A 17,407-nucleotide genomic window follows, 5' to 3' on the forward strand; every position below is an offset into this window, starting at 1 on the left:
TTAAAACGCCAGCAATCGCAGTGTCACTGGCGTCACAGTGAATGCTAAATGGTTTCGAAAAGTCGGGGTTTGTGAGAATGGGAGCACTGATAAGCAATTCTTTGATCTTTACAAAGGAAGCTTCGGCAGTGTCATTCCATTTAACATTTTTGGGGTGATCTTTGAGCAGATCTGTTAATGGTCGTACGGTCTCGCTAAATGAAGCTATAAACCGTCTATAATAATTGCACATTCCAATGAATCTGCGTACCGCCCGTAGGGACTTTGGCCGTTCAAAATTAACAATGGCCTCAATTCGGTCCGGGTTGGGACGGATCCCATTCTGACCGAGGATGTATCCCAAGTATGCGACCTCTGATACGCAGAACTTTGACTTTTGCAAATTTATAGATAGGTTAGCAGCTTTTAGTCTGGCTGCCAAGTCTCTGAGCCTGTCCAGGTGCTCCTCAAACGTGTTGCTTATCACGATGATATCATCAAGATAAACAAACACGTTTGGTTCCAGTTCACTCCCACCCAAGACTCGGTCCATCAGCCGCGACAAGGTTGCGGGACTGTTTACCAAGCCAAATGGCATGCGAGTGAACTGGAACAGCCCCCTCCCCAACACTGAGAACGCTGTGTACTTCCGAGAACGTGGGTGCAGTGGAACCTGCAAAAACGCTTTCGATAGGTCTATCGTCGATATGTACCGACAGGGTCCTAGTCGGCTCAGAATTCTATCAGCGTGGGGAAGAGGGTAAGAGTCCCGGACAGTCCGCTCATTGAGCTTACGGGCATCCAGACAAAGCCGAACTGAGCCATCTGGCTTATCGACTGGAACTAGCCGTAGTGCCCAGTCACTATATGACCTTTCTATGATACCACTCTTCAACATTGAATCTAGCTCTAGATTAATCTTCTCCTGCCTGGCCGGAGAGGTCGGAAACGGGTTGATCCGAACCGGAGGAAGCTTTTTAGTTTCGTCCGACAATTCTATTCGGTGGTTAATCATGGAGGTGGTCTCCAATTGACCATCCACCGCTGGCTTGAACAGTTGCTTGACTTCTTCCAGTCTAGCCAATTGTTGTTCGTTTAGTGTTGTTTCTATCTCCGGCAATTCTGCGATTTCTTTTTGATCTTCTAGGGGCTTAATTGTTGGCACAATCCCGAAGGATTGCCAAAAATCTGATCCCAAGATCAATGGTCGCTTGATGGACGGAATGACCAAAGCTGACACGATTTTTGTTATGCCACTAAACGTAATTGGCAATTCTACACTACCGGCGACATCTAGCTTTTGGCCACTAGCCGTCGCTATGTCAATTTGAACCGGTTGTAAGGTTAATTTACAGGCTTTAATTAGAGAGTTTGCTCCAGAACCCAACACAGTACGATTTGCCCCACTGTCAAGCAAACCTACCCTTGGAATTCCTAAAATATCCACCTTAACAAACGGCCTATCGTCGTTTGTCATTTTCAAAAAATGTTCGTTGATTTCCATTGTTGATGAATACAAATATTCGTCTCCCTCTACTTTTCTCAATCCTAGCGACAATGGGTGTATATCGGACACTTCTGGGGATTTCGCTATACCCTTTACATCCGTCTGCCCCTCCAGACGGGTATTTAGGCGTTTTTTAACACCACGGGCATGATTTCGTGTCCACATTGAGAAAACCACATTTGAAACAAAATTTATGCTTGGGACGGTCACAATCGCTTTGATGGTGACCTTGTAGTCGACAGTTGAAGCATACTCCTGGAGGAATAGGAACATGTTTCTCTATCAACAATTTCAATACGTCAGGTTGACTATTTTCATTCTTCTCTTTCTCGTTAGCCTGATCTACATTTTGTGTCTTTTTTGGAACTTTTTCTACAGGTTTCGGCGACTCTTTCGATGCTTGGCGACTTTTGTCATTATAGGATTTTTGCTTTGGATTCGACTTCAATTCGTTCACCTGTGGCCGGTTTTTGGTCACCTGCTCTTCTTGGCTACACTGAAATGAATTTTATAGTAGAAACTACTGAATCCGTGGTAACATTAAGAACTGCACCAACGATTTTCAACCGACTACACTAATCTGTTAACTCTACCAAAACATAGTCAACATCACCACACAAGAAAATATTTTCGGTTTTATTAACCACAGTTGCAGCATTTATGACTAGAAACATTCTTGATTTGACAAGTTTGGCATTGTACTTTTGACCACACTGTGTTGTAAGATGAGTGTCACGGATTGAAATACAATGCTATGTAGTCGAGACTACTATGGACATGGTCACTTTTACTGCACTGGTCAGTGATTTTTACCAGATTATAGTAAACTTAACAGATTTTTGTAGTCGGTTGAAAATCGTTGGTGCTGTTCTTAATTCTACCATGGATTCAGTAGATTATACTACAAAATTTGTTTGCGTGTACGGGTTTCATATTTATACCAAAAAGTAGCATCCAATTTTCGGCCAAAGGTTTTCAAATCTGCCAGATTATCCACCTGAGCAGCCACCACATGCCCTTTATAATCGGCCCTAAGATTTCGGAACACTATCTCGAACTTTTTCTTTTCGGAGATGGGTTTGGTCAAAGAATTGAAAATTTTCTGAATGTCGAAGAAAAAGTCTTGGAATTTTTCCTTCGACCTCTGTTTTCTATCTATCGCTCTGACCTCGCTAACGTGGTCGTGGTCAGGGCTCAAAAACTCTTTTTTCATTTCTGCCACCAGTTCTTTCCAGGTAGTGAATTCATCATTCTCCACTCCTGACATGAACCACAGTTTTGCCAGGCCAGCGAAAAGATGTATCGCTGATCGGAATAGTTCCTTGTCCGAAACATTTTCAGATTTGGCATAAAATTCAACTTCCCGAATAAATTTCATTAAATCTCGACCCCCATCTCTACCATCATAACGCAAATTCCACTCTGAGACTGGTCTACTACGCCTTGCAACTGACCTTTGTGGTCTGGACTTCGACCTTCTTGGTGGCGAAACGGAACCAGATGAATCTGTATCAGTTTCAAAATCTTCGCGTGTACCGGACAACTGAAAACGTCTTATCATCCTCTCTGATTCTGTTTGCTTCCGAGTCCCTGATTTCAGAGGTTGGAAACCACTGCCCGAGGCTACAGGTGACAATGTGTCAACCTGCTGCAAACCTGAGAGGAGTTGTCGTCTCGAGGACCCCTTTCTGGAGTTCTCGTTATTTTCTGCTTGGCTCTGCTGATCTATGTCGGTATCTTCGGTCTGGGTTTCCCTGGACACACTTGGAGCCTTTGAAGTCCCAGCCTTAGATATTTGCAGTTGAGTTAATGAATTGGATATCTGCATCATCACCTCCTTTCGAATCGAATCAATAGGGGTGAAGATGGTGAAGTACGTGTTGTACAACTGGCGGATAGTACTGATAAGTTTATCGAAATCTTCTAAATCATTATCTTCCTCCGCTGATGATTGGATTGTCGAACACCGTGCGAAATAATGCACTAAACGTGTTTTCAAAGAATCCTTTACTCCATCAAAACTTTTCTTATTCATCAAAATATCACTGATCTCTTTGATTGCTTTATCAATCAACTTAATCTCCCCATCTACAGTACGCCCTTCACATTTGGAAAAATCCTTTTCGATTGGTTCAGCCTTCTCCCTTTTAAGAGTGTCACGCAGACGTCTCCTAAGCACTGCTAAACTTTCATTTTTCTCATATTGCACTGTCCGTATGTGCAGTTCGAACTCTACCTCCTCCTTTTCTAAATGGTGTACCAAAAGGTTTTGGTATTTTAATTGCATCTCCGACTCCATCCTTTGAAGTGTTTTGAATGGTTGTAGCTTTTCGGTGGTATCAAGTGCTCGAACCACTGCCAGATCAACGTCTGTGCCCTGTACAGACTCACTCTTCTATCCAGCAGTACTCACCCTTCTCAGTCTTGTTTTTGATTAAACAGACTCCAGGACGGTTTTAAAAACGGCCTTTGTGGTTCTAGGGCTCACTTGATACCGCTGAAATGTTGCAATCACTACAAAACTACACAGAACAGCTGAAATTATCATGTAGTATTTATCACCTCCTACAGCATGCAGATGTACCACCAAAACTAATCAATGAATTTTGTTTACACGACCAAGGGGTCGTTAAACGCGAATTTGTTATCCTACGAGAAGTTCAGACCAGTGGTCTATTAAATAAATTTGATAACCTAATGGACTACAAGCGCATATTGCACCTTAACTTGCTGTTTGAAGAACGCAAATTTGTTTCTAAAACAGATTTACTGTTTTCTCCTCCCTCTCACGGGTGCGGAAAAATGTTGTAACCGATATCGATTTAATTTGTTTATGCTGGGCGCCAATTTGTAACCCCCTTGGACTATGCTCAGTGGGATTAGGGTAATCACAGGGTCGGAATAAGGAAACGGCACAACAACTCTCCACCTGTCAAACACTCACTTCCAGCAGGAACTCAATTCATTAGAGCATACCCATAAGCATAACTAGGGTCGATAATATTCGCAAATAGAACCTTATGGATTTCAATGCTCAAAAGCCACACAACAACTTCTGTTCGGAACTAACCACGCAGAGAGAGAGGCATGATGACTCCTTTTTGAGTCCGGAATTAACGGGAAAAACTTCAAATACGAGTAGTGAAACTTTCAACACTTCGAAATGAATCCAAATATTTCGTTTAACATGCGCAACATTGTATTAAGGCTAGCATACATTGATTTGTGTAGGTGTGGGTGTTGTTTGGTCTTAAACACTAATGTGACGTCACATATTTCTACTACTTGCGGTTTTTCTTAATGGGCTTTTGACTCGGTCGCTGCATTAACATCCGGTGGGAACGATGACGGAACCGGAGTGTTGGCTGGGCTTCTTCGTGGCGGATGAGGTCGTGTACGTGAGGGCAACGTAATTACTCGGAATGACGTCCGGCGGCGGCGGTCGTGGTTGTAGAAAACCGGCGGGCCAGGTTCCCCAACGAAAGACGATAATCGTAGCTCACGATGACTGGCTTGAAAGCTCGGGTTGAAAGCTTGGTTCGATCTGGGAAAACGATCCAGTTCAGGTCACTATGCCTTCCACGCCACCAGGATCCACACGAAATGGCGGGTTGCTGTCCTTAAGGATGTTGGACAATATCCTTTTATCCTGTCCCGGTCCTTTGTCTGGGCGTTCAATAGCGTTGTCACCCGGACAAAAGCTGAATGGATACGTGAAAGAAAAAGGCCCTTTGTGGACCTATCCACCATTATTAGTATTACAATTCACTAAACCGCACATTTTACCGCAAGTAGGATTTATTCTTTACAAACTATCTCAATTACCTTTTTCTTATAATTTGGTTTTCCTTAGTAGTATGGTGTAGTACAGGATGGTTTTAACGCACTTTACCCTAGTGATATAACAATAGATTTTAGGCATTTTATCTTATGACAACTTTTTACAATACTAACCACTTTTAATTTACAACTTTTAATACACTACTAACACTACTTTTAGGAAAATTGATTTTGAGATGACTTTTAACCTACAATTGGAAAAACATAGCAAAATGTAAAAAATATCACTACTCGCTCATATCACACACTTTTTGATTTTAATACTTTACACACGGCGCGCACTAACTGCTCGCGGCTGTGGTCGGGACAGAATAGAACTTGCGATGCTAGAAAGCCAAGCTCAAACCGTCTCTAATTTCCATAAGAAATACGATCTAAGCCGATTATTTCGTATTTGTATATTTATTCTCTTTGCGTGTATCATAGCCCCTTGCCCTACCTATGTCTGCTCTCGGCTAGGGTTATTTTGCCGTGGCTCAAACCGCTGTCAACAAACGTGAGCAGGGTGAGTGGTACCGTTGGGAAAGGGTTATGTTCGGGAGAAAGAGCGACTTTTATGCTGCTCTGTGTGTTATGTCCAGGGTTGTATTCAAGGAGGCGATCTTATTAATGCTTTGTGACAAAGTCACAAGCGAAACTTTGAAACCATCGGTTACACGCGAAGAGAAGTGAATACCAATACACTTGTATCTGCGAGGCACAGTTAATGCACTTAGCATCCATTCGCCGAATGCATTGAACTGACTGAGAGGATTCCTACTCACTGAATCATTTCGTGATGTGGACTGCCAGTCAGTGAACGCTCATCAGCACTCAAACCCGAATGCCATTCGAATGGAATCAGAATGTAAACAATCATTCCTGGACAAACATTCCAAAAGGGCACATCGACATTGGCAAACATTGGCTTTGCAAGCCGCTGTTGAGCCCAATTCAACTCGATCACGCTCACCAATACCACTATTAGGAAGAGCTAACACCAATCTTTCTGATAGTGGGGTAAGTTTGCGTGGGCGGGCTAAAAAGGGCTCAACAGCAACGTTTCTGAAAAAAGCTCAAGACCTCTTGGGCCCTTTTCAAATGTTTGTCCTTTGTCCGAATTTCGGTATACTCCACTGCACTGTGACGTCACGCATCAATTTTGACAGGTACTGGTCCTGTTGTTTACAGTTTGGACTTAGTACTTTTTTCGAATCATTCTTAATTTCGTGAAAGTTTGCTGCGAGGAGAGGTCAAATCCACTGCAGATACCCACGGATCGTATTATTCTTTCTTCCTACCGTGGAAAATCGTCACCATCAGCATGCTGGTGATAGAAGTGCGAAGATGAAAAAATGATGGAAAAAACGACTAAGTCCGAAACGTAAACAACAGGACCAGCAACTGTCAAATAAGTGAGGTTAGGCTCGTCATATGCAGCGCTCTATTGCATTCGACTGATCAGATCAGGGTGGGTGTATGGCTGTCAACTACAAACAAACTTCGCCTAACAATCATCTCTCGGGCGGGCCGTCCCAAACAGCATCATCTATCACGCGAGCCGACCCATACAGCACAGGTCGAAACGCGGGCCATGCCAGACAGCAAATGCTGATGCATTTCAACACTCAAACAGCGGGATGCCTAGCACCGTTGTCAGCCAAACGAATACACCCACAAAACATAGAGGTCCCCAAGCAAACTGCCACGAACACCAACGCACAATCAATCTTCTTCTTCTCTTCTTCTTTCTGGCGTTACGTCCCCACTGGGACAAAACCTGCTTCTCAGCTTAGTGTTCTTATGAGCACTTCCACAGTTATTAACTGAGAGCTTACTATGCCAATGACCATTTTTGCATGCGTATTTCGTGTGGCAAGTACGAAGATACTCTATGCCCTGGGAAGTCGAGAGAATTTCCAACCCGAAAAGATCCTCGACCGGTGGGATTCGAACCCACGACCCTCAGCTTGGTCTTGCTGAATAGCTGCGCGTTTACCGCTACGGCTATCTGGGCCCCCACAATCAATCTTACACAAGTCGATTTCCTCAGAATGAAAACGTATCGTTGTTTGTTTGACGTTATTGAGCTTTCGGTCAACAGCAGGCCAACAAGGAAGTGGTTGTTTTGCAGCAATTCTGTTTATATTTGGATTCTCACAGCAAACAAAAGCAATGTTGTGACAGTTCTCACAGCAAACAAAGAAAATTTTGTCAACATTGCACTACTATGCAGGCAACTGGATTGGTCTATGAACGGTAGGCGAACCTCATTGCGTATACCCCCCCTGGATCAGATGCCGTTTTTTGTTTTGCTTAGTGCTCGCCGAAGAAACAGAATGGGCACTGGAAATTGAAACGTTCGGCTTGGTAAAAAACGGCTTTTTCGCTCCCGACTGTGCGTGGAAGCGAGTGAGGGAAACACAATAACTGAGTAGGTGTTTCCCATGCTTGACCCTCAGTCATATAGTTGCCAAGCAAAAAGGATATTTATGCATACATAAAGTGCTATTTTTAATTTTCTTGCTTTTTTCAAATTTTGTTCAATTTATCAAATGATTAGATAATTAACTAAAAGCGCGCGAATCAATGTTCAGTTTTGTTTTCTATACAAAGTGATATATTTGATGTAAATTCTGTATGTTCCTTGGAAGAATATAGTATAGTATTTGCATGTATATCAACTGTATAACACTCAGGGACGCTATCTATTGTTCCATTGAAAGCTGCTGTAGAATATTCCACTGCCAGTCAGCGTGCAGCCTCTACAGTTGGCGCCAACCCAACAGCGCGCCAAACTGTATTGAGAAGCGTACGCGCGTAATGAATAATTATTGTATGTTTTGTCTGGCCGTATCATGCGCCTATATAAGGCGCACCCATTGAATTTGTAAGAATGTAGTTTCTTTCGTTTCTCCACCGAGTAGGCATGCTGCCTCTCAGTGGTAATACATCTGTTAAAGTGAAGCCTTTTGCTTGATTTGCCGTCCGTTGTATCGTAAAAGACACAACGTAGGAAAGACGTCCTGGCCGAAACAACATATTAACAATATATTCATAAGTTTTCAAAGAAAGTGGATCTTGAGATTTGATCCTTCAAACGTTACCATAATGATTGATTGTAACAAGAACTTCCCGTGCGGCTTTTATAGAGGTTGTTAGCTTTAATACTAAATAACGTTGCTGATGAAGGGCACACAAAACACCCAACTGACCAATGGAGAGTGGTCCGATTGACGAAAAGCTTCTTCTGACTGGAAAGGAAAGGATGGTTTACTGTGTTACACTTACAATGCGTGTAAATCAGGGATGGGAAATGTACTGTAGCAAACATTTACCACCTCGACATTCACATTTTTGAACACGACCATCAAAATCCAAAGCAAACCATGACCGTTCAGTACAAAAAAAATGTCACGGCTCTTCAAAACTGTAATCTTTTTCTTCCCAACGTTTTTTCATACCCGAATGCGAAATGACTCGAGCACAGTGGTGACACGATTTTTCCGGTTTTCGGGGTTTTGCATTTTTGCTCGATAAAGGCGGCACAAAATTGAACTTGTTTATATGTATCGCAACGGAATGATTGTGCTCTTGCAATTAGCGCTAATAGATTTCAACTAGTTGAAAACACAAGCGAAATATTAGCGATTGAATTATTTAACATTTTTTTCAATCATTCACCTCGAGATGGCTGCCCGAAAACGATCATAGTGGAGAGACAAAAATAGTCTAGCAGTGTGTGAACCGTTGGCAGCGCAAGGCCTGATGGTATTGACGCTGCTGCTGCTTTGTGTTTTGGTTGACTGGCAGAATCGATGAATTGTGGTGAATAGTGGTCACAGTTCCCAAGCCTGGTGTAAATTACTGCCGCCGTTAGCGCACGGTTATGAGGCCCACAATAGAACACATTTTCTTATGGGAAGCGTGCGGGTGGTCATCGGTTTTTCAGTTCTGTCGCCTAAACGGTAAAAGATACCACTTTGGCGTCTATGAACGAAAGTTAGAGTATGGATTAATGAAACAAAAAATATTTTTTTGAAAATTTTCCATGATACAGACGATAGTTTTTTCGCTATTTTTCCGACAATTTTCTCCATGGTGAAAAATTTTCCGAGAAATGTTTTTCTTTTTATATTTTTAATAGATTGCTGAGAAAATTTCCTTTCGATTTCACTAAAAAATTTTGTTCTACGATGCATAGTTCAGGAGATATTAATTTTCAAAGTTTGAGGTATATAGAGAAATCGTGAAAATTCATCTAGAGTTTTCCGGGAAAATAGGCCACTATAATTTTTTTGAATTTAACTTTTGGTCATGTATCCACTAGCTCTACCTCTGGTGAAAATTTCATGCAAATCGGAGAACTTCCGGCCCAAACCTGTCCGATAATTTAAAAAAATGCCCACATGCAGAAAGTATGTTGATACTTTTTCAGATACACCAGTGTAATACCAATTGTTTTTCTTTAGCCCGTCATTCGTTTTGGCAGCGATGATGACTTTACAGCTTGATAATCCTTCAGGAATTTCTTTAAGAGTGCATTCAAAAATTCCGCCACGAGATTTCTACAGGGTTTCAGGATTTCCTTCAGGAATTTTACCAAGAGTTCATTCAAGAGTTCCTACAGGAGTATTACCAAGAATTCCTCCAGGAGTTCCTTAAGGAATTCCTTCAGAAGATCCTACACAAATTCCTTCAGGAATTCTTCCAAGAGTTCCTTCAGAATCCCTTCAACAGCATTTCCAAGAAATAATCCAGGAGTTCCTCCAGTAATACCTCAAGGAGTTCCTCCAAGAATTCCTCTAGGAGTTTCTCCTGGGATTACTTTAGTAGTTCCTTCAGGTATTCCTCCAAGAATTCCTCCGAATATTCCTGTAGCAGTTCATTCAGGAATTTCTCCAGGAATTGCTCCAGGATTTTCTTTAGAAATTCTTTCAGGCATTCTTACCCTTAAATTTTTTTTCAGGACTTCCACCAGGAGTTCCTTCTGAAATACCTTCAGGAGTTCCTTCAGAAGTTCTCTCAGAAATTCTTCCAGCAGTTCATTGAGGACTTTCTCCAGAAGGAACTCTTCCAAGAGTTCTTTAAGGAATTTCTCCAGGTGTTCCTCCAAAAATACATCCAAGAGTTCCTTAAGGAAATCCTCCAGGAGTTCAAATAAAAAAAAATATCCTCCAGGAATTATTCCAAGAGTCCTTTCAGGAATTCATCCAGTTCCTCAAGAAATTCCCTCAGAAGACCCTTCAGGTTTTTTTTTTTTCTAGAGTTCCTTCAGGAGTTTCCTCCAGGAGTATCTCCAAGATTTCGTCCAGGAATTCTTTTAGTAATACCTCCAGAAATTCTTTCAAGAATTTCTCTAAGAGTTCCTTCAGGAATTCCTTCTGGATTTCGTTCAGGAATTCCTCCAGGAGGTTCTTCGGAAATTCCTCCAGGAGTTCCACCAAGTATTCTTTTAAATATTACTCCAAATATTCCTCCAGGAGTTCCTTCGGGCATTCCTTCAGAGTTTTTGCCTTCAGGATTCACTTCGGGAATTACTCCAGGAGTCCCTTAAGAAATTCCTCCAGGAGTTTCTCCAGCGATTCCTCCAAGCGTTTCACGAGAGATTCTTAAAGGAGTTCCGCTAGAGATCCCTTAGAAATTCTTCCAGAAATTCTTCCTTGAATACTTTAAAGGATTTCTTCGAATTCCTCCAGAAATTTTACTTTATGGATTCATCCAGGAGTTTTTCTAGGAGTTCCTTTATGGATTCACCTGAAGTTTCTTCAGGAATTATTCCAGGAATGCTTCCAGGAGTTCTTTTAAAGATTTCTCTTAGCATTCTTCCTGAACTATCAGGTTTTTTTTCCAATATGGAATATTTTACGGTTGTTCCGGGTTAGTTCAGGAATCATAAAATGACCATAATGATCAAACATTCATATAACTTAATTTGACTTTTAAGAATACTTCATTAAAGCTAACAAGGAACAAAGAAACTATCAGAACATTTTTTTCAACATTGCCAATTTTACGGATGTTTCGGGTTAATTACGGAACCATAGGATGGTCAAAGTGATCAAACATTTATATCACTAAATCCAATATGTTAGAATACTTAATTTTAAACAAGGAACATATGAATTATCGGATTCTTTTCAATATGGAAAATTTTACAGATTTTTCCGGGTTAGTTCCGGAACCATAAAATGTCCGTAATGATCAAACATTCAGATTATTAAATACGAATTGTAAGAATACTTAGGGTAGATGTACCAATAGTGGAGGTACTAAGCACGATTGAACTTCATTCAATCGCCTAAATTCAAGAAGCGCAATTAATGTGCATGTTGATGTTGTAACGGGAAGTAACGATCATTGAGTTAATGAAAAAAATGATTTCATCGCAGTAATCCACGGCATGTCAGTGAAAAATAATACCTCCACTATTGGTACACCGTTCCTTTAGTTGTGGTATATTTTTAATTTGTGTTCCTATTGTTGCGGTATCAGTGGTTTTCTTATGGGATCCTCCACTATAGGAACACGTTACCGCAACTATTGGTACAAGTAAGAAAAGTTTAAGCAATTTTAGTTATATTTCATCAATTTTAAAGCAATTTGAACGCTCTTTCCAACTATTCCGTGTATCAACAAGCCAATACGTCGATTGGCAGTGTCGGTTCTGTGACTAGTGTAATAAAATCAGTGAAAACGGCACTACCGCAACTATACGAACACCCACAACTAAGGGAACACTTACCCTATTTCTAACAAACAAGAGACAAAGGAACTATCAGAATATATTTTTTTAATATTGCCAATTTTACGGATGTTCCGGGTTTGCTCCGGAACCATAAAATGACCATAAAGGTCAATCATTCATTTCACTAAATCCCCCATGTAAGAATATTTTCGTGTGCTGCTTCGCAGCAAAACGTAATCATGACAGTTTATTTCAGTTCCATTAATTCTTCTTGCTGTAAGGAACTCAGGATGGTTCCAGGGCCCTAGGTAGCCAGGGCGAAGCCTCCGGTCAATGGGACCGCCACCAATCACCAATTCAGCAGCCTTTTTCCGTTCTAGAATGGCCAAAATCATTTCCTGGAACCGTTACCCAGCTGAGATATTGCATTTAGTCGCGTTTTGGAGCCCGATTTTCTCACTGCAGTGTAATGGGCCTCTGCACAAAAATCTTTCTCTCTCTTTCACCCCTTCACAAAATTTGTAATCAACAAGGCCAGTAAACGTCAAAATCCCAAGCAAAATCAAAACAGTGCAGAGCCCCATACCAATTGATTTTCTTTAGTCCGTCATTCGTTTTGGCAGCGATGATGACTTTACAGCTTGCAATTTCAAAGTGATAGAACTCAGTCTTGATAGTTTATATTGACTTGAAAAAGTATCACTATACGCGCTAACATGCATAAAATATGCTGATACTTTTTCAGCTGTGTCAGTGCAAAACCAACTGATTTTCTTTGATTCAAAATCTGGCAATGAATTAGCAACAATCATCAACGTCGCATACAAATTTCAAAGACGGCCTACTTCGCCTTAACTTTCTCTTTCTGAAAATTGTGAGAAATATGTATGAAGGGTCTCGGGTTAATTTCTAGGTAAGCTTCTGGAGATATTACAGAAGAAATTTCAGAAGAAAATGAATGATAGATTTCTGAAGTATCGGAACACAATTTTTTAAACTTACTGCAATCAAATTAAAATCTCCAGAAAAAATCTTGGGAAACAATTCAGGGTATAGCCAAGAAAATCTTCCCGTTGAAGTCAAGTAGTAACCATTGGAGTTTAATTGAAATAATCAAGTAAAAAATTCAGTGATACTAACGGCTGAGCGAGACTCCAGTAGATATATCCACTAAGCAGAACGGACAACAACAGCACTGGACCGGCAGACATCTTTCCGCTTCGAATTTTATATATCCTATTGCTCCTTCACAAACTGGAATAACCCGATGGCCACACCACCAAGCTCACAGCCACGGATGATGAGCAGAAGCACTGAAGTAACCTCCAGCTAGCGAAGAATCACAGCTAAGTTCACTTATTCCCTAAGACACGAAGGAATATTCTCTATTGGATCACTTCATTTGAACGAACTATTCTTTTCAGATCCTTGAAGATATCACGAATCGAACCGCACCGAAGACCAACTGTGAAGTCCAAGGATAATGCCGGTCACTTTTATAGTGGTTCTAGCGATTGACCAGGATCCACCTCGAAGACCCACACGTGGTTCCTCCAGCCGCCGTTATCCCGGAAAGATGTCCTTGACGAGTCGCCACCGTCCATCATCGGCGGCGCATCAACGCATACATGAATTATTAATCTCATTCATTATCTTCGGGAAGGAATTGCTAATTTCTTTCGGCTGTGGGTGGGCGGCAGGACACTATTCTAATTGTAGACTTCGCGAGACAACAGCAGACCACACCACAATTGCACTAACTGGCTCCATGTTGTCTCATTAACGACTTTGCAATATTCTAATCAATGCACGCCGAACGAGATTGATCCTGGATGGCTCGGAGTGGGCGAATTCGGAGGGGGAACAAAGTAAGGACATTCTCAACTCCTTGTCGTCAAGTGGGGTGCAGAATTAATTGTGGTTCAGCCCGATTTGAAAACCATTATTCGTCAATAAATCAGTTATTATTAGCAAGCATGTCTTTTTCAAGCAGGCCTTTCATAAACAATATGAATTTTTGGGAAGACGGTAAGGAGATCTGAACAATGTCTACCCTTCGACAAAATTAAAAAAATTCTTTTGAGCAGACGTCTACGAGGAGTACCTACAGTACAGTATTGCCGTGAATCGCAAGTTAGTCCCATCTGTAAGAAGTAGCCATTGAGAGGGCTTAGAAGATTCAAAATTCATTTCCACACGAATGTTCGAAAATTCCAGGTAATGGAAATGTGTTTGAATTTGAATAAAACTTTCACAATTTGCTTTTTAAGTCGAAACCTTTCCGAGAAAAATATAGAGATGACCAAAAGATGGTAGTGTTATACGGTGTGAAAATCTGTTGTGGGACTGACATGCGATTACTTTTTAAGATGGGACAATCCGACTTGGTGTTTTTTTTCCTATTGTTACCCAACAAATTTTGTTGACTCGTTAGTCCAGCTTAAGATATGTTGAAAACTGAAATCAACTCAATTTTGACGAAAATGCAGATGGAACTGATTTGCGATTCACGGCGAAGTGTAACCCATTTTTTTTTTATTTATTTGGCTTTACATCAATTATCTTGATAAAGCCTCGCCAACAATATTTCGCCAATTCCCTCGGTTCATGGCCGCTTCTCTCCATCCTCGACTGTGACCCACGCTCTCCAGGTCCTGGTGTACCTGGTCAATCCACCTAGCTCGCTGCGCCCCACGCCTTCTTGTTCCGACCGGATTCGTGGCGAACACCATCTTTACAGGGTTGTTGTCCGGCATTCTTGCAACATGCCCTGCCCAGCGTATCCTTCCAGCTTTAGCTACCTTCACGATACTGGGTTCGCCGTAGAGTTGAGCGAGCTCGTGGTTCATCCTTCGCCGCCACACGCCGTTCTCCTGCACGCCGCCGAAGATCGTCCTTAGCACTCGGCGTTCGAAAACCCCAAGAGCTTGCAAGTCCTCCTCGAGCATAGTCCACGCCTCATGCCCGTAGAGGACTACCGGTCTTATGAGCGTTTTGTACATCGTACATTTGGTGCGGGGGTGAATCTTTTTTGATAGCAGTTGCTTCTGGAGCCCATAGTAGGCACGACTTCCGCTAATGATGCGCTGTGCTATGCACGCATTGATGCAAAGCATACTTCTTCATTAATTAGTCACAGACCCACATGGGCACAAACGAATACCACGGCGAAGCACGCATTAGCAGCTTGTACCGAGGCACTCGAACGGTGCGCATGTTTTGCTGATTCTACTGTTTGAGTCCGTTTATGTTTACATACAAAAGCGGCAATTGCCAAAATATCGTCACCGCCGTCCCAGGCGTCTTTATCTATCCATTAAGTTCAATTAATTGACATTTTCCAAATAAAAGGGACAGAGGTTCCACCACCAGGGCAGTCTTGTTCTGGCCTTCGACTCACTTGTTTGACTGCATTCTAAATGCATACTGAACGTCCCTGTAGCACTCTGGTTCCCAGATACTGCTTATGATCTGAGGTTGGCAACAAGAAAGCAACACTAAGGGCTAAAAGACCGAAGTCTTTAACCCCCTACTGTTAGTCCCCGGACGGACTTTCAGAGCGCCTTCGTATTTCCCGACTAACATTGTTGTCAGCCGTCAACAAGGATCCGAGGTAGACGAACTCGTCCACCACCTCGAAGGTATCCCCGTCTATCGTAACACTGCTTCCTAGGCGGGTCCTGTCGCGCTCAGTTCCGCCAACCAGCATGTACTTTGTTTTCGATGCATTCACCAGTCGGGTGAACAAATCTGCCATTGTTTCAAATTTTCTCCCAATAATATCCATGTCGTCCGCGAAGCAAACAAATTGTCCGGATCTCGTGAAAATCGTGCCTCGACTGTTAAGTCCGGCTCTCCGCATGACACCTTCAAGCGCAATATTGAATAACAGGCACGAAAGTCCGTCGCCCTGTCGTAGTCCCCGCCGAGACTCGAACGAACTGGAGTGTTCGCCCGAGATCTTCACGCAGTTTTGCACACCGTCCATCGTTGCTCTGATCAATCTTGTGAGCTTCCCGGGAAAGCTGTGCTCGTCCATGATTTTCCATAGCTCTATGCGGTCGATACTATCGTATGCCGCCTTGAAATCGATGAACAAATGGTGCGTAGGGACCTGGAACTCACGGCATTTCTGGAGGATTTGCCGCACGGAAAAGATCTGGTCCGTTGTCGAGCGGCCGTCGATGAAACCTGCTTGATAACTTCCCACGAACTCGTTTGCTATAGGTGATAGACGACGGAAGAGAATCTGGGATAGCACTTTATAGGCGGCGTTTAGGATGGTGATTGCACGATAATTTTCACACTCCAGTTTGTCGCCCTTTTTGTAGGTAGGGCATATAACGCCTTGCTTCCACTCCTCCGGTAGCTGTTCCGTTTCCCAGATTCTGACTATCAGCCGATGCAGACAAGCGGCCAACCTGTCCGGGCCCATCTTGATGGGTTCGGCTCCGATACCATCCTTGCCAGCGGCTTTGTTGTTCTTGAGCTGTTGAATGGCATCCTTAACTTCCCCCATCGTGGGAGCTGGTTGATTTCCGCTGTCCGCTGTGCTGACGTAGCCATCGCCTTCGCTGTCCTGACCTTCTGTGCCTGTGTTCTCTGCGCCATTCAGGTGTTCATCGTAGTGCTGCTTCCACCTTTCAATCACCTCGCGTCCGTCCGTCAAGATGCTCCCATCCTTATCCCGGCACATCTCAGCTCGCGGCACGAAGCCTTTGCGGGATGTGTTGAGCTTCTGATAGAACTTCCGCGTTTCTTGAGAACGGTACAGCAACTCCATCTCTTGGCATTCCACCTCTTCCAGGCGGCGCTTTTTGTCCCGGAATAGGCGGGTTTGCTGTTTCCGCTTCAGTCTATATCGTTCCACGTTTTGCCGCGTACCATGCTGCAGCATTGCAGCCCGCGCTGCATTCTTCTCCTCTAAAACCTCCTGGCACTCCTCGTCGAACCAATCGTTTCTTGAGCTCCGTTCCACATATCCGACAACGCTTTCGGCAGCGTCGTTAATGGCTGCTTTGACTGTCCTCCAGCAGTCCTCAAGAGGGGCCCTATCGAGCTCGCCCTCATCCGGCAACGCTGCCTCAAGATGCTGCGCGTACGCATTGGCGACATCCGGTTGTTTCAGCCGCTCGAGATTGTACCGGGGCGGGCGTCGGTACCGTACATTGTTGATGACGGATAGTTTTGACCGCAGTTTCACCATCACCAGGTAGTGGTCGGAGTCAATGTTGGCGCCACGATAGGTTCTGACGTCGGTTATGTCGGAGAAGTGCCGTCCATCGATCAAAACGTGGTCGATTTGCGATTCTGTCTGCTGGGGTGATCTCCAGGTGTACCGATACGGGAGGCTGTGCTGGAAATAGGTGCTACGAATGGCCATGTTCTTGGAGGCGGCAAAATCTATCAGTCGT

General features: G+C 43.0%; 1 protein-coding gene and 1 long non-coding RNA gene across 2 annotated transcripts in view; both read right to left on the reverse strand.

Moving 5' to 3' along the window:
- Window positions 1-13,477, reverse strand: part of LOC5564261 — a 31,936-nt gene extending 18,459 nt beyond the window's left edge. The window contains exon 1 of the mRNA XM_001648552.2: window positions 13,134-13,477. Within this exon, the coding sequence (XP_001648602.1) occupies window positions 13,134-13,204 (71 nt within the window). The 5' untranslated portion in view covers window positions 13,205-13,477. The remainder of the gene's footprint in view (window positions 1-13,133) is intronic.
- On the reverse strand, window positions 5,197-6,024 carry LOC110674754. Its single transcript, XR_002499163.1, has 2 exons — window positions 5,575-6,024; window positions 5,197-5,514 (listed from the first exon to the last, which is right to left on the reverse strand). It is a non-coding gene; the product is annotated as an uncharacterized LOC110674754 (long non-coding RNA).
- Window positions 13,478-17,407: the final 3,930 nt, after the last annotated feature.

The sequence above is a fragment of the Aedes aegypti genome, chromosome 1 (assembly GCF_002204515.2).
Source record: "Aedes aegypti strain LVP_AGWG chromosome 1, AaegL5.0 Primary Assembly, whole genome shotgun sequence".
NCBI classification, from domain to species: domain Eukaryota; kingdom Metazoa; phylum Arthropoda; class Insecta; order Diptera; family Culicidae; genus Aedes; species Aedes aegypti.